The following is a 24,203-nucleotide window of genomic DNA, read 5'->3' on the forward strand; positions in this document are numbered from 1 at the left end:
GCCCCATGCTCTTACATTAGAGCCAAAGGACGTTGAAGTGCTCAGCGTCATGAAGGATTGGTCCCAGGTACAGAGTCGTAACATATGTTTTGTATTTTAGTTTCTAAAACAAAAAGGGCAAGTAGCCAAAGGACCAGGCATGCTGCCATTACCATGTAACTGGAAAGTTAAAGATTTTGGCAGCTTTATTAATAAAGAAAGAGCAGGGGTTAACCTTTGCTTGGAACCTTAAAATTACCTCATGCATTTTGCACTACCTCTTTTTTTATTCATAGCTACTCACTCTGCCAGCTGTCTTGCAATCGAATGTGCTTCTTTTGTGGTGGGACATGTTAATCTGTGGCTACCGAAGTTGAAATAGGCAACAATAAGAAATGCTCATCACTTTTAGAAGGGGCTTTTTTCCATCCCTGAGGTCACCATCATGTAAAATTTCGAGCTGCCTGTCAGGAACTAAAGCGATTGTGCATACCTCGGTGTGTTGCTGAGGTTTCAGACAGAAAATCCAGGGGTGTGGGATGGTCTTTCCTGAGCTCCTGCCCACACAGTGGTTCATAGCTGAGCTTGGGAAGCCTACACAACTTTCAGCAGCCAGGGTGGGATCAGGCCTTGCACAGGCTGTGGAGCTGTGGGCCTGTGTCCCAGCAATACAGTCTACTCCTCCGCACAGCCATCCCAGGCAAGCTCTGGCTCACCAGTTTCATTTTGGAGCCGATTTCCATCAGGCTGGTGCAGGACATATGGAGAGCTCATCCTGCTTGAAGAAGCAGCACAGCCTGAAGGTACAGACCACTTTGTCCCCATCCGTGTGCCGGCCACTGCCTTCATCCCTTGCTACCCCATCTCTCCGTCATCCAGAGTCCATCCATTTTCTGCCTGCCTGCAGATCGCGTTACCTTTTTTCCACTTGCATGCAGGAATGAAAATCTGAGCATGCTGGTGAAGGCGTAAAGAGCTATTCACTGTAAAATGGTCTGGATCTACTGGGGCTACGGTAACTGAGCCAGAACCAGGGAATCCTGCAAAGAGCACATGCAAGTCTGGATGCTTTCCTATAAAAATGCTTAAATCCAAACTTGCAGACTGATTAATAAACCTGTTATTATCTAATGCTCTGTTGGGAAGGAATAAATGATTTTCTCATAGGCTTCTCCTCCCCTTACTTGATGTGGAAATGAAAAGTTAAGCTGAATAACAAAACTTATTCTGTATTTCTTTCCCGTGCTTTACCACAAATACAAACAGTGACCACATACCACAGTGTTAAATCTGCCTCCCCAGAGATATCAGTCTTCCACTTTCAGTCTATTTTCCAGAAGAGCATCTCCATTACAGCAGCTTCTCCCATCACTACTCCTGACATGTTCAGTGCAGCAACTTGATGAATCAGGTGCTGGAAGGCTGGTGGTGTAGAAAAGAAGCCCTGTCACAAAAAGTCACTTGTGACTTCAGCCCCAGTGAGGATGGAGCAGTGGTGGTGCTCTTGAGATTATCTGGGGAGTGGAGGTACTGTTTTTTTTGCAAGCCCAAATAGGTTATTTTACAGGTATCCTTAAACAGGAAAGAAATAGATACCCTACTAAACTTCATACACAATGTGGGTACAAATGACTTAAAGAAAATTAAATACAAACTCCAGTAGATGATCAAAACTAATAGTACCACACTAGGTAATGACTCAGGTAGAGCAAATGAGTAATTTCTGATCTGTGCAAGGATAGTTTTGTGATGGGACCTTAATGAATGAGTTGCTAGCATTAAGTGACGTGCCAGCTCAGAGACGTGTCTCCTAGCACTTGGGAGGATGTGGGAGATAGCAACTGCTCAGGAAGTGTTGTTTTCCCTTCTGGAACAAGTTTCATTTCTTTTTATACAATAACCCAGTTCCTTGGGGTTCAACTCCTCTTACGAAGGGGGCCAAATGATCACTGCAGTGAAGATGACCTACTTCCAGTTTTGCCTTAGGTAACAAGAAACCATTATCTCCGTAATGGCAGTATTCCCTGAACTTGCTCACCCTCCAACACTGCACTTGCAGCTTCTCAGGCAACCTGAGGCTTTTAAACCCCACCATGGCATGCCTGTTTTAATATAAGACATTGAAACATGATCTGGAACCTCTTTTGCATTGTGGGTGGGCTCCATTTCACCTGCCTTTGGTTGCCCCAGGAGCTTGGTGGTCCATCTCAGTCATCTGAGCTGCCTTAGCAGTCAGCAGGCAGGTACGTGGGATGAATCACTGTCTCCAGCAGACACTATCTCCCTCTGCCTATCATCTGCAGAGCCCCAGGGCAAGCTTGGGCCAGGTGCTTCAGTGCAGAAGTTCAGCCAGATGAAAGGTGCCATTGATGTCAGTAACCTTGCAAGTATGCAGCCTTGAGGAACATTTCCTATCTTGTTTTAAAAGCCTGGCTTCACTGTTGTGACAAAAAGGGAAAACCTCTACTCTGAATCAGCGTGGTACGTGCCGTTCGTCATCACCCTCGGCAGTTTGCTGCTCCTCGGACTGCTGGGGTACCTGGGGTTCCTGCTGGCGACGTGGGTCCGGACCTGCTGCCCTCCGGCAGGCAAAGCAGTCGGCACACCTTTGTGAGTCCTCCCAAATGTCACGCTGGGGAACTGCCCAGCAACGCCTGGCAATAGCAGAGAGAACTCAGGCCTTTCAGCCGCAATGAAAACTATGCTTTGAATATTTTATAGCGGTATGCCCTTTGCTGTAGTAAATGCTGTTACCAGCTACAGGGATATTTGGTGTTAATGCTATGAAATCAAGGAAGAATGTCCATGGAACTTTATTTCATGGATTTACTAACAGTTTAACAAAAGCATTAGCTGAAGGTAACAGTGGAATCAACCATTATGACCTTTAAAGGCATCTATGCTTGTGAGGCATAGTCAGAGTCTGTGCTTGACTGTGCTTACCAAAAATACAAATGTTTTTGGTTTGTGTTTGGCTCACACACCAAGGGAGCTCCCATCTAGGTAGTGACTGGATGCATATTCCTCCCTCTCAGCTATGGACCCCAGAGTCCTTTCCTTGGTGCTTATGTCAAATTCTTTGTTCTGGCAAAACTTCTGCAGATTTCCTAGAGTTTTACTGAAGCCCGTTGCAAGGCTCTGGCCCATAAAGCTTCGTGGTACCTTTAAGTGCTTGTGCTTGGCAAAAGCCACAGAAGCACCTGGGACCAGCTCTGGTTCATTGTGGGAAGCGGCAGAAATCGCCGCTGGCTGCCTTCTCAGCAGGCTGGAGCCAGACTGCCTCTAAATTGACTTTTTACTCCACAAAACAAAGATAAGCAGCTCTTTAAATGGAGTCTGGGATTAAAAAAAAAGAAAAAAAGGATTTCTGTAAGTATTCTCAGGATTTGGACTTAAATTTAGAAACTACAGTAAATGTAAAGAGGTAATATATGACTGTGATTATAATTCAAATGGCATGTGCAAGGAATTTAGCAATTTGTGATAAAAATGACAAATTAATCTAGCGGCATATAGCTTGGCTATTGTTATTATTTATTAATAGGGCCAGGCTCTCCCATTAAAAAGCAATTTCTATGTTTTCAAAAATATTTACAACATTCCAGATATTTTAAAAGGAATTATCTGAGCACATCAGATCCAAAAAATTTACCTTCCTTCAAGAATGCAACAAGATGACAGTATTGGAAAATATATTTTTCCAGATAATATAAATCCATCATGTTATCATCAATAAGACTTTAGTTTTTAAATATCATCCCTTCTTGGAGAGGTGTTAGAGCAATGCTCAGGGCTCTTTTCCTGTTTGGAAGCAGCATTAAATGATGCGGTCCTTCAGTGAAGGCAAAACCAGGAAGCAAACAAATCAAGCAAATCCCAGAACTCAAGGAAACACATCCTTCTTGCCAAATGAAAGAGAACAAAGCATGATATTTTTATGTAGGCAAAAGTATGACATTTATTAACTACACTCTTAATCTTTTTTTCATTACAGGATAAACGCTCCAGGTGTGTACCTCTTTTCTATGTTTTAATACTTCACAACAAGATCTTGTTTATGATTCAGTGTAAAATTTGTAACTCCATTTCTAGACAAACACATTTGACCCAGTACAAGAGTATTGAGATTAAATAACCTCGGCTGATTATGGGAGGCCTGCCTAAGTGATTTCACGGTCCTTTTGGTCTTCAGATCTATTAACTATTAGGTAAAAAACAAATTCAGAGTAGCCTGCTATTCTGACACGGATGCTAAGGAATTACTGTATTTTTTCACTGGCAATTCATATGCTAGCTTTTAAAAAATAATCCCATACCCTTAGAGCACCTTCAAGAGTCCTCTCCAGTCTAATTCCCTGTTGTCTAATCCCTTCATTTGCTCCCTTGACATCATTACTTCATATACCTGAAGACTTATTTCAAAGTATTGGTGCGTTTAAAGGAGTTTGTATAACTTAGCAGGGGTATAAGTTGCACCCACAAAAAAGTGGTTTTTTAAGCAGTCTTGTTCCCTTTAGCCCCATTAGCTTTCTGCTGGCAAGCATGGCTCATATGGGCTCAGTAAGACCTGGTATTTATAATTCCCTCTCCTCAATCAGTATCTCCCAGCTTGAAAAAAATGCAACTAACAAACCCAACAAAATTAGCTGTACTCTTGGTTGCCCAGTTTGAGAGATTTCAGCGCTGGCTGATTTCCAAAAAAAAATGGATGCTTGGTGCTTTCCAAGAAACGGCTTCTCAAATGCTGGGCAGCAAAGGCCAGACAGAACAGGTTTCCCATCAGTGCTCAGGTTGAGACCCATCTGCAGCACCTCAGAGTATTGCACGCCCGGCCGTAAAGCCTGTTGGTGGCCAGGCATACAGTTCTCCACAGAAAGGCCATTAAACAAATTGGCAAGGAGCAAGCAAGAAGAAATCATAGCAACTAGTTGGGTATCATCCACAAATCCATGCTGTCAAGATGCCCATGGCACTGCTGCTGTATTTGTTTGCATGTGAGATGAGTTAATAGTGTGGTAAATTCACACATACCCAAACTGTTCTTCAATCTGAATTTTACTTGACTGGATCTGCAGCACTTCCCTGTTTTGTCTCCAAGCGCGTGTTTCAAAGCACAAGCTTTGCAACTACAAACATTCATGGAAAAAAAAATATCTACATTTGTAGTTCAAATATCCCCAGCGGTGAATTTCTATATCAGTTTGTATCATTTAGAAATGGAAATTTGTTAAAGAAACCATTGTTATTTATTCATTACTGAAGGAAGCTTTTCAAGGCTAAAATTTGACTAGTGATTGGCCACTGTGGATTCTCACTCCAAACTACTATGAAGGAGTTCACTTTTCAAATAGTATGAGTGATTATCCCTTGAAAAGGAATAAAGCTCATGTCAGATGCCTCAGAAGTTGAGTACCAAAAATGTCTATTTGTTTGAGGAAATCTGGGCTTGATTCTTTACAATGTGCATTTCCTTTTCCATAGAAAAGAAGAAACCTAAGAAAGATGTGGTTGTGGTAAGTACAGCCGGCCTAAAAACAAACCCCAGTTTTCCGCAGCCCTGTCATGCAGTATGATCGTAGGACCCTTTCTGTGAAAGGTATCTGTTTTCCAAAGAGAATATCAAAATGATAGGCAAGGAAAAAAGGATTGCCCCCAAATGCAAAACACTTCAGTGCCCCAACTGGCCGCCGTATTTGGAGGCAACACGGGCTCTGAGGGATGCTTACCTGCGCTGTGGCCCCATTGCTTTCAAATGCCGAACTCTCCAGCCTCCCTGGCAGCCCCGTACCTGGGAGACCAGAGGGAGACAAGGAGACTTGCTGCAGCTGCAGAGGCAGGATGGCAAGTTCCCCAGCTTCACTGATGGCAATGTTGTACTGCTGAGACACCACTGACCTGTGCAGCTAACCCTGACCCGCCTGAGCGCAACCAGTAAAGTACACAAGTGTACCCAAGCTGGAGAGAGTTTGGTCTTGATAAGTTGTTTGCAGCAAAATTCCATGGCTATTTCCACTGTAATAGATGTTTATTTGCTTCTAGATCTTGGAGCATCTTCCTTTTTCATAGCCATAATAGCATAAAGGCTGCAAGGCACTTTCATTAGCGTACTTTCCCTCCCCAAGTTCTTCAGAGAGGGGATTCCCAAGCCTCCTCTGGGTGGAGGTCACCCTCTTGTGGTTCCACACGAGGAGGCATTTAGCATGTCAAACCTTATTAATTCTCCTTTGAACATCTAGTGGCAACACCCTACACCACAAATGGCTTTTGTTGCCAGTTTTGATTAAATCCAGCCTACAGGAATTCAATATGCAGGTTATACAAATCCGCCTCCATCCATGTAGGTCACCGTTTCCAAGTCACTGCTCCTCCTTCTTACTTAACTGATTCACAGGATTCATTTCACATTTTGTCTCTGTTCACAGACAATGACAAAGCTAAACACTGTCTTTGATGGAGAAGCCAGAGACCCAGGTAATAAAAAGCAATTAACAGTGGATACAAATATTTGGCTGGAAAACAAACTGGATTAGTTGATTTAAATATGGTTCGACATTTGCTTTTCATATTTCAGGTTTGCTGTTTCCAAGGAGAAAGGGAACTATGTTTCACTGACAGTGAAAATCAAGAGAGTGCCCTAGTAACATTTCTAATGGTAGAATATACTCATGTCCCTTGCGAGCACACATACGATGGCCAGATTATTCACTGATCTTCTGCTAAACCTGAGTGTATGGATCCAGTATTGGAAGGTGGGAGGGAGGAGGAATTTGCCGTAAGCCTCCTGCTCTGGTGCTGTCATGGCTACGTGGTTTCACCCTTCCCATGTCTGGGAAATGGCCAGCAGATTAACGCAGCCGCAGATGTACTAACTTCGTCTCTGAAACCTCTCCCTGGATGCAGGGTGCGGGGGTGAGTTACTCGCTCCTGCACAAACCTCCTCCTTTGTAGCAACAGTGCATTGCTGCTGTTTATCTAGAGCTCGAGCATCGCTTCTTGGGGAGGAAAGGGAAGACCATTTGCCTTTAGATACAGTTGTAGTGGCATCAGCTACTGAATGTGTCACCAGGCCCCTACTATGCTAACTCTGAGCATATCTGATTAACCAGCTCAGAAAAGTGAAATTAAGGCGAACGCTGGGAAATCCAGGATGACCCAGTGGGTGTAGTGCTTATCCCCTTCCCCAAGTGATGGCCACTGTGTTCTGCAGCAGGGTTCACATGAGAAAAATGTTTTTTTCTAAGGGTTGTTCTGCCTTGCCTCATCCCCCTGAACCACAGCCCCTGCCTGAGCCCACACCACAATGCTTGGCTTGGCAGTAGGGTGCCCAGCTCTGTGTCTAATGGATGAAGGGCCCACCATGGAGTAGAGGGGCTGGTAAAATGTGACAGTCAGTCAAAATAGGTCTTTAAGAAATAGATCCGAAAATAGGTCCAAAACAATAGGTCTAAAAATTATCCAGAAGAAGGCAGGCTTGTTTCAAGGCTTGGATTCATCTGGTTGAATTTCCACCCAAGTGCCTGTACCTCGTGTTTTTTATTAGCTGGCTCGGAGCTGTCAGATGCCGTGAGCTAATGGGAAACACTAGGCATGGGGGCTTCAGTAGAGTTTGGGCAAACAAATGGGACCCTACTGTGCAATTAAGCCCATCCACAAGGCTGCTCAAGGCCAGTTTGGTCGAGATCCAAGCCCACCTGCTATTTATAAAGAGATCTAGAGGGAGGGGCTCCAAAGTCCCTGCTTTTTCTCTGTGTAACCTGCATTTGTAATATAGTAAACATGGATGTTCTGTAGGCCGCTGCAAGAACTGCTTCCCAGCGTTTTTGCAGGATAGCTGGTGGCTCCTTTCCCCAGCAAACCTGACCACACCAGACTTAAGGATATCTGAGCCCATCCGAACTGCCCCCCAGAGCCATAGCATTTGTATCATGCCTGACACAAATATTAAGTTCTAACACAGCTTTGTGGTGTCAGCAGAGAAATGTGTGCTCCCCACTCCCCTCTCCCTCCCCCTCCTTGGCTCATCCCAAACCCTAGAGGATCAAGTGTTGGTGGTTTGGAAATGAGATTTAATAATTCCCAGGACATCATCTGTTGAATATAATTAGGAGAGATGGTCAGGAGCTGCTTCCTGATCTAAGCTGCCTTAACACACCCGCCTTGTAAGCAGTCAGAAAAAATAACATGTAAAGAGATCCAGTTTCATCTTTAATTGCTCAAATTGTGTTAATGTGTCAGAAACCATTAATTCTGATACAAACTGCAACAAGAAGCAACACGTAACCGCCGTTTCTTTCCAGGCATTAATGGTCTTTTGTTTGTCTCATATTAATATTGTTTAATTACAAGAAGTGCCACTATAGCTCCCGATTCTCCATCTGTTTAGCAAGAGACAGTGATTTCAGCTGTGAGGCAATCACACTGGACGCATGGCAATTTTTCCACCTATCTCTAGGTAGTAAATGAACTGAAGGAGAAGATACTTGCTTTTAACATACAAGTTGAAATTACCCATAAAATCTGAAGAGGGCCAAAAATCTTTCCAATAAGGAAAGGTAGCCATGTGTGCTAAACAACCTAAATTTGACAATATTTTATATATATGAGGGAAGCAGGTACTTGCACAAACAGAAAATACATAGTATTTCACTCTACTAATGACAATGTGCACAGCAAGCCTGGAGGAAAGCATTTTGTGCAAATGGAGAAGCAATGCATACGGCCAAAACTCGTCAGGGATCCCAGATCTCCAAATCCTGGGTCAACCTAGATGACCTGATATGGTCTGGACGATGTACGTAGCACATTGTGCTCCTAGCGGGTTTTGCTACCTCTTGAAAAAATAGGTACAGACATACACAATGGCCTTGTTCATCAGGGCCAAAGGCAAAAGTTTTGGGAGGGTTAGTCCAAGCGGCTAAGGACTATGGATGTGTTTGTTACACTGCCCACGTTAACCCATGATCCCATGATAGCCGTAACTTGGATAGAGGTATAGGATGATTAGGATGATAAGAAGGTCCTTTTTTTTTTTTTTTGCAATAGGAATATTTTGAATATTCCTATTCCCCGAACTGCAGAGCCAGTTTTCACAATGATAGAATAGCATCTCCCCGAGCAGCCACCATGACGCCCAGGTCCCCATATTCGCTTGTGGAAGTGAGACTTTCCCTCTCAGGGCAACCTCCTCATCTGAGCTGATTTTCCAGGTGCTCCACATTTCTTGTTTCAACCCCGTCCTGTGGAGAACCGTCATGTCTTAATCTGCTAAAGCAGGAATGATTTTAATCAGCTGTCTTTTCTCCCTTACAAGTTACTGGCAAAATGTATGAATTCAATACACGCTCGGGGGCCCGGAGGTGGAAGAAGAATGACGAGCCCCTTCAGCCAGCGCCGGCCATGCAGGTAACATCCAGTGCCACAGGTGATAGTGGCCAAGGGTCAGACAGAGCAGAGGCACCAAGCAAAAAAGAGCCTTCAGAGAAGAAGAAAGAGCCGACTGCAGAGACAAAACCAGGTGCTAAGCCCTCAGCAGGGCAGTCAGAAGCACCAGGCCAGGATGGGCTGAGATTACAAAAGCAGAAAGAGGAACCTGAGGACAGGGGGTTGTCCTCGCCAGCCCCCCAGAGCAGATACCGACCTCCTCTCCCAAAATGAACACTGCGTTGCCATTAAGCCAGCCTTAAAGCAGAGTGCATGAGACTCCAAGGCACCTCCCAAATGACACCTCCTCTGAAGAGCCAAAGAATCAGATGTGATTTTCTCTATATATATCTCAGCTGCAAAACATAAGGTGGCCATTGCTGTGGAAACCAGACCCAAAAGCAGGATGAAGCTGGACTTACTTTTGGCAGATGTAGGCAAGAGTGGGAGAAAATGGAGGATGCGAAAGGGGGAGAAGAGGAAACGAAAGCAGAGTTATGGACAGAAGTGTCTGCTGCCCACTGCCTCCGGGCTATAGCCACTGGCATTTTCCTCCTGGAAGAGCTCTGTGCCCCCCAGCTGGCACGGCCGTGTTCCCTGATTGCCTTTGGGGAGGGCAGCGTACACACGGTCATGCTTTTGCACCAGGGAATGGGGTCTTCTGTCCCTGCTGAGCCGCAGAATGGGTGAAAAGCACGTCAGGGTTGAAAAGTTTGCTGGTAAAAGCTAAAAATATTTTCTTTTCATTCAGTATTTTATTTCAGCCCTTCCTTGCCCTCCCATATTGCTGTAGAAAAGATCATAGATTGAAAGCAATTTTGGAGAAAACCCACAGCTTGTTACGGTATCTCAGGCTGTCCTGTCAACACTTTCAGCTTATTTATCTTTTGTAACACTAGAAGCATTCAATATCTTCACCTTTGGTTTTTCCTCTGGCGTATTTAATGTTTTACAGAATCAAGTGGAACACACACAGAAGAATAATGACAGTAAACATGTGGGTGAAATAATCTTTTCCAAGTGTGGGCATGTATAATGTTAAGTGCTGTCTAAGAACCTGACATAAAACAAGCAAACGCTACAAGATTTCAGAAAATTATTTTAATCTGAAGAAAATTAATTAATTATGACTTAATACTCCATGTCTTGGCTTCTTTTCTTTCCTGATTACAAAAACGTTTTTTGGTGGCAAGGGACTGAGATAAAGAAAGGGACTGGGTAAAAGAAAATACTTGGTTTAAGTTGAGCAGGGACAGTCAATGAAGATTTTATCCAATCTATCACATACATTTGGTTTTTGTAGTACAACGGAGGGCCTGGATGGAGAGGCCCAGGGTAATTTCACTGAGGCTTTACAAAACCACCCGTCACGGTGCTGCGCCTCTTTGCTGTGCTCCAAAGGAGCGGTTTGGCTCAGGAACAACTTCCCTTACAAACACTAAATGTCTTCAGTCAAATGCCATTTCATTGCGCAGTCAGAAACCCAGCGTGTCACGAACACCACAATGACAGAGATAGGAAAGAGTGATTTATACTCTCTGAGTGTGTTATCAGTTTACTGTGTCTGTGGCGGTTGTTATAGTGTTGTTTGACTCTCCGGCACCAACGGGGCTAGCCACACGTTCAGAGCTCCAACCCACCATTGTTTGCATTTATTTGCTGTAAATACGGTATATTCAATTTCTGTGCAGGTGGTTCTCCAGTAACGTAAAGAAATTCTGCGGTAGCAGATAGTACTGCTGCAACCCTGATCTTCCTATTGCTCTCACACTAAGCTACCCACAGGCATGCCTGGCACCTACGAATGTTATGTCTTTGTTACCTGCAGGAGCTAACTGCATTGTTTTCATGATGGGAACACACACAGGCTTTTGTGTTTATTTTTCTGGGCATTTCTCTAGGGCACCCACTCTGCTTCTTCAGTTCCTCTCATTCTACTTTTGTGAATAAGAGGGAAGTACCTTTTTTTTAAGGGGAGGCAGAGACAGGCTGTAGTTTCAGCCAGGAAAGCTGGAAAGAGATGGATGAAAAACCATCTTATCTTTACTACTGTTCTTGATGCTGAACTGCAAACTTCTTTCCTTCCTCCTCAGGAAACCCCCCCCCCCCAACAGCAGTGTAACACGGTATCACACAGCACGCTCTGAACATCCATGTATGCAAACGCATTTTCACAGCCAACACTGCTGCTGCCGTAGTCTCCCACAGCTGGCCAACAGCTGGATGAAACGTAGCTACTCTCCTAGTGATGGTCACACTCTAACCTCTGAACAACTGACAGGTCTACAAAGAGGCACCATGTGTCTAAGTGCTGCCAGATCCAAGGGCTGACACTGCCCAGGATGCTTCTGTCCAGCTGAGGTGAGTTTAGCTGGTGTGCTTAGCCTTTTGGGGGGCAGGTTCAGACAAGATAAGCGGTCTTGCAAGCCCCGTGCAATTTGCTGCATGAGGAAACAAGTGATCTGACCCTAAAACATAGCTATGTGCTTTCTCACTCACACTGTTGGTCCACTATGGGCAATGCTGATCTCCATCTCCAACAAATTCTTCATCCTGGCCTTCGCTGTAAGATCTTATTTTAGCTATGCACAAAACTACTTTCCTTGCTCGGGATCTACAAAATCAAGGAATAACAAGGCTTTATCGGAGCATCAGCTTGATGCAAAAGCAGCTCAATTTTCCTATCAGCTGCCCCTACTACTATTGACTTTCCTCCCTGTGAAGGAATCAGGAATGAATTCAGGTCTCCCTGAGCCGAAGCACAGCCATTCATTTCTGTGGCCTGTCTTTGGCAGAGCAAAAGCAGAGAAGCCAGAGCTAACTGACCTGGATGTATGCTTATTGCATGTTGTATAGGACAATATATGAAAAGACACTTCGAACAGATGTAAAAGAAACATACATTGTTTTGTAAAATACAGATTATAATACTTACATTGTGCAGTACAGCTTTAAATGTTAGAAACCTCATCTAATTGCTAAACCAGCTTTTGTGCTTTTTTCGTTCAGAAGCATCTTTGAGAACAGAGGTTCAGTGTTGAAAACTGCCACTAGATGGACTGAGAGCAAGGATGAAGTGCAGGCTCTAGACAATAAAAGCATTTAATTATTGGAACAATTAGCTAAGACTGTAAGGCCTTTCCATTATTTGAAGACTTCAGAAGTTAAGAACGGCTGCTGTGTGCCGTAGAAGGTCAGACTAGACGATGGGAACAGCCTCTCTAGTCCTTTACAGCTCTGTCAGCCTCTGTGCATATGGTTACAAGGTGTGAACTTTGGTGCCAGTTATTTTAGAGTGATGACACTGATAAGCTGAGAGTAGAAGAGGAAGAAAGGCGCCTGGTGGTTCAAGCAGAGTGGCTGGGGGCAACAGCTCCTGACCTCCAGCTGCCTGTTATATGTTAGGCATTAATTCTATCCAAAGTCTACAGAAATCAGTGTGAGTTCTGCCACAGCTTTTGATTGCTGTGTCTCCACCTATCACACATCTCTGAAGTGCTTAGAAATGCTGCTCTGAACGTTTCAAGAGTGATTACGAAAGAGCACAGGTCACTTGTCCTGAGTGGGTCTAGTTCCCCCAGTAGTTTATGTGTGATCATATGACTGTTTTTTTGGTGCTTTTCTCCAAAGTGAATGTGATTCTAATGCATAAATGCTCTGCTTTCGTGTTGGTATTATAAATAACACTTCCAATAAACATCAGAAGTCTCTGCTTCTGGCCATGTAACTTCATTTATATCAAAGAATGTAACAGTGCTGATACTGTATTTGTTCATGGTCTCCAAGAGACCTACACAAGAGATCAGTTTCAGCTGCAGAGATGGAGAATGTCTGCCCAGGAGGCTGCCACTACATGACTGCTCAACAGGAACAGGAGATGGGGCTTGGACTCCCATAGAGAAGGGGGTGAGACAAGGGGAACAATCCTCCTTCTCCCGAGCAAAGAATCTAGCTGCTAGAAGAGCACAGGCCTGGCCAGGAGATTGAAGACGACAAATACAAGCTTCAGTGAGTTTCTGCTGCAAGCTCCATGTTGTTGAGGGAAAGAAACACTTGCAAACAAATAGATCAATAGATCTTACTCTGAATGTCATTCAAGGATGTCACCGCTCTGCTGTTCTCTGGTACCAAACTCCAGCTGCTGTGGGTCAATAGACTCCCTGGGATTTGATTTGGAAGTGAGGCCCTTGTTTGACTTCCAGGGCTTGAAAAAGGCAAATGGTGAATGACAGGGGCAAGGCAGGGCTTGGTCCAGCCACGTGCCCATGTCTGATTTTCAATTCCTTCCTGCAGATACTAGCTGGGGCCACGAAGACGGGAGCAGCAGTGCTGTGCTTGCACAGGACCTGCCTGGATTAGCCCCACAGGCCCCAGCACAGCCTGCCCTGCCAGGGTGCCCATACCGGGCTCACCCCACAGTGCCCTGCCTGCCATCGAGCCGTGACAGCCGACTGCTTCCAGAGGGGCTGCACATATCCCGGTGCCAACGAACCCCAGGGAAGGTTTGTGGGCTGGTACCCGTCCATGTCGGCAGCAGAGCTGGCAGGCCTGCAAGCTGAGGGATCCGCACGCTTGGCAGAGCTCTGGGCATGGCATCCGACAGGGGCCAGGCAGGCTGCCAGGACAACGCGTGCACGTCTGGCCGCACAGGCCCCAGGGAAAGGAGAAGCATCAGCATCCCCTTTGTTGGCCTGATCCCAGCCTGCGCTAGCCAGCTCTCCTCTCCAGTAATTACTAAAAGCAATGGCAAAGAAGGGGTCTCCGCCATCTGCTCAGTGACGAGCCAGGTGAAGGCTCTCACCGGGGCCTCTGGGCGCTGCCGTCAAAGGGGAGGGAAGCGAGTCAGTCCCGTGCGCTGCATTTCAGAGAGGGGAAACCGAGGCACCGAGTTCCCACAGCGAAGAACCACCGCGCCCCGTCCGAGCCTTGCTGCCGGCCGCCAGCAGCACCCGGCAGAGCCGCGCCGGCCCCGGCCCGCCTCCCCCCGCCCGGCCCCGCCGCCGCCCCGGGGCAGCCCCGCGGAGCCGGAGCCGCCGCCGCTTTAGCGGAGCAACACTGACCTCCAGCGGCTCGGGCGGCGGGGAACCCGGCCCCCAGGCTTCCCCCCGCGCCCCCGAATACAAATTTCTGTATCTAGCCGTATTCCCGCAGAGGCCGCCGGCCCAGGGACAGGAGGAGGGAAGAGGCCCGGCAAGGAGGGCGGAGGCAGAAAGAACAAGTGAATTTGAGAAAAGCAAGGGAAAAAAAAGCCAGGTCATTAAGGCACTACAACACTGTAGACACATCAAGACAGACATGATCTGTTACAGGATTAATTTTCTTGCGGAGCACACGGGGTCATTTCTGGAATGACCAAGTGCCCTGTTTTCTGTTTTCTTTGAGCTTTTCCCCCCACTGCACTGAACGGAACCCTTCCTTACTGCTATGTGAGCCACAGGATGGATGCGCCTGGACTTCGTCGACTACTCTCTTATATCTGTGCAGACTGGGTGCAAATAGCAGGTGGGGAAGGACGCTCCAGTGTTTCTCTGCACACCCATGGACAGCCAAGCCATAAGGAATCAGATCCAATCCATTTGCACATCAATTTTCTTGAACGCTCCTCCCTGCAATACCCCGCTTCATGCAGGCAGTATTACCACACCGATATCTACAGAGGAAGCTGAGCTTTCCCCATCAGCTGCCAGCAGCCAGGGCTAACTACCTGATGTAATTGCTCTGGAATGGCCTTACAGACATGAGAGCATGCAGCACGGGGCAAAAACATCTACAAGATCAGACACCCCCAAAATTCCAGGAGGGGGGACGGGGGGAAAGCAGTTCAGAAATTCAGAAGAGTGGCAGCATTCAAAGAGATCAAAATGGACACCAGTTTCTGCCAGTCTTCTCCTGTCAGAAGGTATTTGCTATTCCCTACACCGAGAGAAAGCAGTATTTACTTGCTATCGAAGATTAAAAGGCAAGGACTAAAATCTACATATGCAGCCTCACCCATAGAGCTGCTACCCAGCTCCAAAAGTGTCTGAAGAGGTTGCTCACTGCCCCAAATCCTCCCCAGGGGCCTGAGCACACACTTCTGAGCCTGCCTAGAGAGACCAGAGTCCTGACAGCGTCGCATCAAGCTCAGTGATATCTCAAGCTCACCGAGGAATTCCATCAACTACTTTGCCTGACGCCAGGTGGTGTTTTGAGGTCCTACCTCCTACCACTGGCTCTGGAGGGGATGAGGGCAGGGGCAATCAAGCAGAGCATTGGCGTGACTCTCCCTGACTGTCTGGGTAGTCTCCATGGGACAGCTGACAGCAAACTGGCTTTAATACACCCTCCAGGACCAGAAAAGCTGCAGCTGGTACTTTGTACCCCTTTGTCCCCTCTTCTCATCACCACTGTGCTTGGCGTGAGGGAAGCCAGCTCGGCTGATCAACACAAAACTGACGTGGCAGACGTTTCAGACTAATATTTCAGTGCTGTTCTGACAGGTAAGTCAGGACAAAGGTGGATGCTCCCAGGGATTTCCTCACACACAGCCAGGGCTGAATCAATACCGTGCTCTTACATGCTGCTGAAGAGATCCTGCCCCATCACTGAACCAGAAGCTTTTTCCCTGACTTAAAAGAGCATGAACTTACCCACTTAGTAAAATAAAGCAGCAGCCAGCCCCAGGGTGCCTCCAGCCAGAACTCGGCTGTAATCACTCTGCAGGCTCACCTCGCACAGAAGATTCACTGTCCTTTCAGCTTTACCAGATGTAGGTCACAAAATGGTTGCAACTGAATGGGACTGATCCTGCGGAGTCCTGCCCATTTCAGGGCCCCAGCGCTGATGCATGGCAGGTAAAACGCTGTCGCTCCAGACTGAAGGTTTATTGCGCTTCCTGTAGATCCATACCAAGTAACTGCACAGCACATAGGAGAATAAGTTCATTTCTCTTGAAGAAGAGAATAGAGGTCTTCCAAGATCCTAGCAGCTCCGCTCTATTTCCAGCAAGGTTGAAAGCTCTGAAGTGCCCACATTGGCCAAATGTAAAAACAGTGAATCAGTAAAGTTCAAAATTAAATTTCTTCCTTGATTAAGAGCCTTCAGAGCCTCAGGACAAGATGGGAATATGGGCCCTCTGGGTTTTTTGATCTAGTAATGCATTTCTCAAATTCATTTCTTGGTCTAGCTTCATCCTAGAGATGCTCTTCATGGAGCTGAGTGCAAACCTCACGGCGTCCTGTGCCTGCCAGTCCTTTCTCATTACTTTTGATGCACAGTCTCTGTGGAAACTAAGGCTAAAAATAATCACCCTCATCTCATCTACTGGCACACACTGTTTTCTTCTCTAACTGTAATTGCTTAGTCTACCTGCATTCGTGATCTTCTGGGAAGAGACCCTACCAGTACCATGCCCATTTCTGCATGAGTCCTCTCCAGGGGTACTGCTGGTCCTGTGCCTGGGGTCATTGCTCGTACATGGTCAAGAAGATGCCTTGTATGCCACAGACCCTACTGGGAACCTCTGATAACGCTGAGCTCAGCTCTGCGTTGAGCACATCTTGAAGATCTGTATCTCTTTCTGCTTTGGACCCATTATTAGCATATTGCGGCCTTTTCTCTCCTCTTCTGCTTCTGATCAGGGATCTCTTCTTTGCTGGCCAGCTCAACGAAGAAAGTAAAATGTTCAGTTGGATCGCAGGCTCTTTCCATAGCGTAAGCGTGACTTGTTTCAGGAGTGCCAGAAGCGCACCATGTCAGTGAAGAGCCCATAGACAACGCCGGCCTCTTTGGTCAGGGCAAGGCTCCTGAGATGCAGTACTCCATGGAGCCCTCGTGTACGAACAGTGCAACTTCAGTCTCAAGGTATCATAGCCTGCTTTTACTGTGGTCAGACTAGGATGTTGCATGGCCACAAAAAGTGTTTTTTCTTTAGCTAGACAATGTTTCCTTTACAGTTTGCCCAGTCTTTTGTTTGTTTGCTGGATACCAAGCTTTATGTCACTGCCCGCTAATGCCACCCAAAGGAGACTAACTGATCCAGGTGAAGATCAGAGCAATATAAGAGAATCAACCAAAAAAAACCAAACCAAGATGTTCCAGGCTACAGGTACCTCTCTATGGAAGAAGGGATGTTTTATTTCACCCCATAGGACCAGGGGTGATATAGAATAAACGTTCCCTAGTTATGAAGCGAAACTTGAGGATACAATTCCTGTATCGCTGTGACTGTTGTGGGAAGCAGCTAGAACATTTTGTGCTGACAGAACCAGAGTAGAAGCAGAAAATAACTGCTTTGATCTGAAAATTGCGTTTTCAAAGAGAATGCTAAGAAACTGGAAAAGGAGTACTGTCTAGTGGCTCAAAAAAGTAATAATGAAATACAGTATTTTTCAATTCAGAAAAAGGGAAAAAGCTGCAGAAGCAGAAAACAGAATCCAGTAGAAGGATTAAGATGCACAGTGCAGCCATTCGCCCCAGAGCAAAGGAGAGCTCCAAGGGAACCCGATCATATTAAACGTGAAGCTAAAATTAGTTGCTTGCAAAAGCACACGAGAACACAAAAATTAAAAATAGCTGCTGTATCTGCAGAAAGTGGTGGAGAATTAGATTTGAAATCACCAGAGGAAGATGATTTAGGGGATGATATGTATAAATGGGAAAAGAAAAAGGAGCTGGGAACCACAGCACGTATAACAACAGCTAGATTACCATGCCAACGCAGGGGGTGCAGCAGGTAAAACTGCTGCTGCTTTACAAGACAAGAGATGACCCAGGAGCCTTGGGACAGATAGCTGCTGATCTTGGGCCGCAGAAAGCAGGCACAGCTGTGGAACTAGAGCACAGTCCTTCTAGAGACCACTTCAAACTTTGAGCTGAATTGAAATTAAATGGGCAAATTGACTACAGCTTGTGCGAAGACCGGATTTTACTCAGATTGTGAGTAAAGGGTCAGTATACAGCCTCCTCAATGACTGCGTTAAGTCAGATTGCCAAGCAGACAGGTAAGAAGAAAACGCATCTGGCAGCACTAACATTAAGCCACAAGCCAAGAAAAGAGAGAGTGTGTTTTATGAATAAATGAGGAATTGCTCAAACATTGGCAGAATGTAATACCAAGTACAAACCACCCACTGCTGATGGGGCATGGGTACCTGCAGCCCTCCTGGCAGCAACGGCAGTCAGTCAGGTCCCTTGAACAGGAGAGGGACTATGAGAACTGGCTGCCCAAATACACCCCCACTATTTGCAATGAGTCCTGGCATAGCACAACAAGAGGGAACCTACCTAGAATCATCTAGAAAAATACTTTGAAACGTTACTGAGTATTATGTATTTGGTCTAGGAGGAAAAAAAAAAGGGGGGGGGGGGGAAGGTTCCTGTATGGGCCAAGCAGGATCCACAGTGAAGCAATAACTAAAGACATGGATGGCAGAGAAAAGCATCTTTCTGAGGCAGATTTTCTTAAGGAAAGAGTGCAAAAAAAATATGGTCAGGGTTAACAGAGATTTCTCTAGGCCCTAGAGTGCTTGGCCTGAAATGAAGGGCAAAACCTTTAACTGTGTCCACACAGGCACAAATTTTAAGGATGGCACGACCCAGCTCTGTATTGCTGCCCTCCTGACTCAATATGGAGGACGACATATCCAGACAAGAAGAGTGCTACTGAGCACAGGCAAGTTTTTGGAAGTTGCAAGTGAAAAGTATAAAGCAAGCTTCTAAAAACGCAACTCAGAAATTGTGATGAAGGGCAGTGTTATTAAGGGCACACCTGGATTCACTTGACATGCCAGAAAAGGGAATTCTGCATTTGAGTCAGACTGTAAAATACAACTCTGAATAGCTGTTGCTAGCGTACCCGGGCTTGATCTTAACCTTGAAAGAAACTTCCTCACTTGCTAGTATTTAAGAGCAGGGAATGCATTCCTACCCTGCAGCATTCTTTTGAATAATTTCATTATTCAGGTCAATATTTAAAGGTGACTAAGCAGCAAAAACTGGCCTCTACCTTTGTGACAACAACTTGGCTTTAGGCTATACAGCAAATCTGCTCAGAACGAACACATCCTAAATACTGCCACAAGAATAAGTGTAGATGATTCAGAATCTGATGTGCGGTCATGACTTGCTCAGGAGTAAAGCATTTTTGAAAGCATTGGGGGTTATCTTAAGACAGCTTCCAAGAGTTAGATTACACCCCCCAGATACTCAGGGGTTTGCCGCAGGACAGGCAGCCAAACCACCATGGTGCAGCACGGCATGGCCAAGTTCCCCAGCTTTACGGTCTGCTCGGTTCTAGGGGACAGGGAAAAATAAAAAGGCTGCAGCTACCCTGTATCCTCGAGCAGGTGATGAACCCGGTGTCTTACAGCTCTTCACATCAAGGCGGCACCCATCCTCTTTCTGGCCTTCAATGAGAGCTACACCCCTGCACCTCCAGCTGCTAGCATTAGGAGGTGTGCAAGCAGAGACAGAGCCCTGATGAGTTCACTCAATTGTACAAGAGCTATCACAACACCGCCCAGCTCTAGTACAGTATAAGCTACTAATACTGCTGACCTGTCAGCCGGCATTTCAACGTCCTGGCTCCAGCCTGTGTTTGAGATGGGTTTCCTTGCTGGGGTGACAGTGGCCATGGCGCTACAGATCCCAGAATGATTCCATTTGGCACCATCTGCACCAGCTGCTGGAGACTTGACATTGTCAGGTCTCTCTTGGGCTTGAGTTCCTGTGGCTTACCCCCGAGGCTGTCAGCACAGCCCTCAGCCAGCACTGACCCCATGCTAGCTCCCACGGCAGGGACTCTTCTGGGAGCTGTCAGTTAGCACAGCCGGTACGTACAGTTCTCAGCATCGTCACACAGGCCTGACCCTCAGGTCACTGGTCACAGCACCCTAAATCACAAGTTATTTGGTTCCTTAGACACATCCTAATGCTGATGGGATTCTGTTCTCCGCCCTGGAGTTCCCTATTGCTTTCCCATACTGACCCCTCGGCTTTGTTTTCCTTCCCTGCTACCATCCAGCCTTTCTTCCCGCCGTGGGTTTCTGATCACAATTCCTCTCTCTCGTATCACACCACACATCATACTTCATTTCACTCACTAGAGCTGCATAACTATAGCCTGCTACCAGAAGAATTCACACAGTGTGAGAGGATTTTCATGAGCTTGCTCTGCTGATGACTGCAAGAGAGACTGCTGCCAGCTGAGGATGCCTTACCTAGAGAGACCTGGCAGATTTCCAGGCCCTTTGTTCCCTCAATACAGAGGGATCAAGTGCGCTGTGTCTCCTGATAGCAATGGTGATTCTTGCACAGTCAAGATAAAGCTGGGGAATCAGTCAGACTTTTTTTCCACCCCCAGCTCTTATGAGTAAATAAGGCACTGAGTATTTCAGTGCTGCCAGCACGAATATGTCATCAATTCAAAAGGCAAAGGCTGCTCAGCCCTTTGTGGGTGTCCAGGGTAAATGAGAGCAGCTGCTTGCTCCTGCTGCATGATGCTTTCCATGGCTTCTCAGCTGCAGGACTCCAGCAGACATCAAAGCCAGCAGTATCCTGCATCAGTCCCTCCCCCCTTATGAAGGAAAACAAGTCTTATCCTAATGAACCAGAAAGGGATACGTGGTTATTTTTCCTTTTTCAAATCTTGCTTGCTGTGGACTACATGTCACACTCGCCTTAGCCCACAGAGCCAGGACGCTGTTAACATTTAGCTGGTTAGAACACACACAGCTTGAATTTCTACAGAACCACCACGTATCTGTTGATCTATATTTTACCAGCTGTACTCCTGCCCGCCATATTTCGTCTCCCTGTCTCCTGAAGGAAAGCACCTTGGGGACGGGACATGTTTGTTTCAGCTACAAGAAGTGAAAGGCAAAGTTTCAGCCCTCTGGAAAACAGGAATGTCTCTTTGAGTGCATACGAAATTTAAGTTTTTGTGGAAACGATCATGGTGTGCTAAGCTTTCCAAGTCTGTTTCAGTTTCAGCTGTTGGCTAGGCCTTCGGCACCAACGTGGCATACACTGATCTAATCTGTTCCTGCTCTCATGTGTGCAAAAACATACATAATGCCCATTTTATAACTAAGCCTTCCCAATGACTCTAACAGGGCTATTGTGACAACGTCAGTTTGTTGTAGAATTAGAGCTTCAGTTGGTAGGTAAGTACATACTAAGTAGACAGGAACATGGTTCTGTTAAAAATATTAAAGGTTAATAAAAGTGTTTTAGCCACATCATGTGTAACCTTAAATCCCAAAGAATTATGAGATTGAAAAGCTTAATTAATCTCTAGTTAGCAGGGTTTTTTTTTTCTTTAGGCAAATGAAAATTCATAGAAGTTTTAGATTTTACAATGAAATACATATTTAAAATAAGCATGCACAATAATGCAAACAGGGAGCCTCTGGACAAAAGACAAAAATCAGGGAGAAAAGGCAAACAATGGCCCATCAGGTGTCAGAAAGAAGAACGTTACAAAGAAGGGACCTCAAAAAAAAACAAAAACAAAACCAAAACAAACCAACCAACTTGATTCAACCTCCTCCTCAAAGCAGTGCTAACTTCGATCAGGTGAGAAGTACTGATTCACTTCAGGTCTAGCTTTGAAATTTAAAGTATAGTAATAGAATTACCAAAACATCTAAATATTGATCTTCTTGGTAACCTTGTAGCAGTGATCCTATCACAGCTCACCATGATGAAACAGCACAGCACTTTTTATCTCAGGTGTCTATATTTCTGTTAGAAAGAGAGCAACAGAGAAGGTTCAATAGTCTCAACTTGCTAAAAAAAAAAAAAAAAAAAAAAAGAGAAGTGTCCTATATGCAGCAACAAAATAATTTTCTTTCCTCCTCTGTCCCTCTCACTATTTGCAGTGATACAGATATGACATTACAAAACAAGCCATCTGTGACAACTGAAAGTTCAGGGCACCGTTAAGTAAAAAATGAACTCACTTCAAGAAGGAATGAGGACTTAAGGTTTAAAGTTAGTATTTGCAACCTGGAACTGATGTAAGCAAAGAGGTCAGAGAGGACACAAGGGTCATTGATGGCAGGGGCTCTTCAGAGGCAGGAGAACGGCTAGAACAAGAGCACTTCAAAATAACACCTCCTTACATTTCCATTCAACTGCCTGATTCGGTACTTCAGATCTTGATAAAAGCTTGGTATTCTGTGTTAGCTAACAGCAAAACATTGTAATTAACATATCCACAACAGCAAAACATTGTAATTACTATTTTCACAAGAGCCATACTACGTTTATAGCTCAATGCAATTCTGCTCGGTAGGACCTGGTAACAGAGATGAAAGAAAAGATCACGCTCATCTTTTAAACTCTACACCTCAGACTTCTCCTGCTGAGAGTGGCCTCTCGGGTTGCAGAAGGTCCAGAGGGGAGGACCTGAGAAGACTACATAATGACCAAAAGCCGTACTTTTGGTGCAACAGTTATAACCGGGTACTGCTTTTGTCTTCCCTCAAGAGGTTGTTGTAAGGTGGGATGATACTTGGCACTTGGGTGACCGCTGAGACAAGGCAAGCCCCTTTTCTTGTGGCAGTAACACAGCTAGTATTGTTAAACAGGAAAGAGCAGAAGCTCATTGCTTTCAGATCCTTTATCCAGGAATGAAAAAGAAAAAGAACATGGTTTTAGAAAGGGACATCTGAACATTCTTACCTCTTCCAAAGGAAGTTAAAATGAGATTTTGGACAGTTATAAGTAATATCCCCCCTAAGGGCTGACAGAAAGAAGTCCTAATCAGCACCAGGCAGCTGCAGGAGCGATAGAAACTCCTCTCCACAAAAAACTCCAGGCATCAGTGTGAAAAACCTTGGTTGCACAGGTAAGAGAAAGGACTCAAGGCACATTCTTTCAGCAGCTGTCATACTTATTCTATTATGCTCTTTGGACTGGAAGTTTACTATCAGAAAGTCAGTAGCTCTGGCACACTGAACAATTAGTATTTGTGTTATATACATACTATTACATCCATTTTCATCCTAAACAGTTTAAATAAAAGCCCCTGGACAACCACTTACTATATTTGTCAAGACAAACATTTTCTGAGCTATTCACAGAGGACCAGGTATCTTATTAAAGAAGTCCACATGAGAAGAACTAAATATTGCTCCCAATGAATAAGCTGAACAGCATCAATGAAGACTTAGTCATATTCAGACATCTCCAGTTATGGCCTTCCACACACAAGCATTTTTTTCAATCACCTCAAAAAGAATTCAGAGAAGCCCAGACACTAGCAGTTAGAATATATCAGTGTTTGTAAGGGTTTTGGGCCATACTTTACTTTTTTTTTTTTAAATGCTTAAGTCATCTATTGCACATGTATACACTCTCTCATCTTTGTTAAATGAGTTTATAGCAAAACTATAAGCTATCTTCTTGTTTAGAGATTGTCCTTAGCCACGAAGTAGTAACAACATAATAAAGACAGAAGTAGCATCCTTCCAGAGAGGTCTGTCAGCAGATTTGATACAATAATCTGAATGGAATATCTGTAAACTAACATGTGATGGCTGCAGCTCTGACAGAGCTACGAGTTTTACTCGGATGGCTTTTACAAGGTGTAAGTGACAGGAAGAAGCTGGACTGCATTTTCACACGCCATAGTTGCATTTACATTTCATTTTTCAGCCAAGGCTTGTTAGAACTAAAGAAGTGGCAGTAATAACCCAAATGCAGTTTCTTCTCCCCCATTCCTCCTATGAAGCTAATTTAAGAACCCAAAAGGATCAGTCAGCATCCAGATAACTTTAACATTTTGCTCTTCAAAAACTGTAATAAAAAGCTGCACAGCT

General features: G+C 45.2%; 1 protein-coding gene across 1 annotated transcript in view; it reads left to right on the top strand.

The window, feature by feature from the left end:
• CDHR3 (cadherin related family member 3) overlaps positions 1-9,820 on the top strand; it is a 65,151-nt gene extending 55,331 nt beyond the window's left edge. Inside the window, exons 16-20 of the mRNA XM_074571240.1 lie at positions 2,408-2,589; positions 3,974-3,987; positions 5,461-5,492; positions 6,402-6,450; positions 9,290-9,820. Of these exons, the coding sequence (XP_074427341.1) occupies positions 2,408-2,589; positions 3,974-3,987; positions 5,461-5,492; positions 6,402-6,450; positions 9,290-9,633 (621 nt within the window). The 3' untranslated portion in view covers positions 9,634-9,820. The remainder of the gene's footprint in view (positions 1-2,407; positions 2,590-3,973; positions 3,988-5,460; positions 5,493-6,401; positions 6,451-9,289) is intronic.
• The last annotated feature ends 14,383 nt before the right edge of the window (positions 9,821-24,203 follow it).

The sequence above is a fragment of the Larus michahellis genome, chromosome 1 (genome assembly GCF_964199755.1).
Source record: "Larus michahellis chromosome 1, bLarMic1.1, whole genome shotgun sequence".
Classification (NCBI taxonomy): domain Eukaryota; kingdom Metazoa; phylum Chordata; class Aves; order Charadriiformes; family Laridae; genus Larus; species Larus michahellis.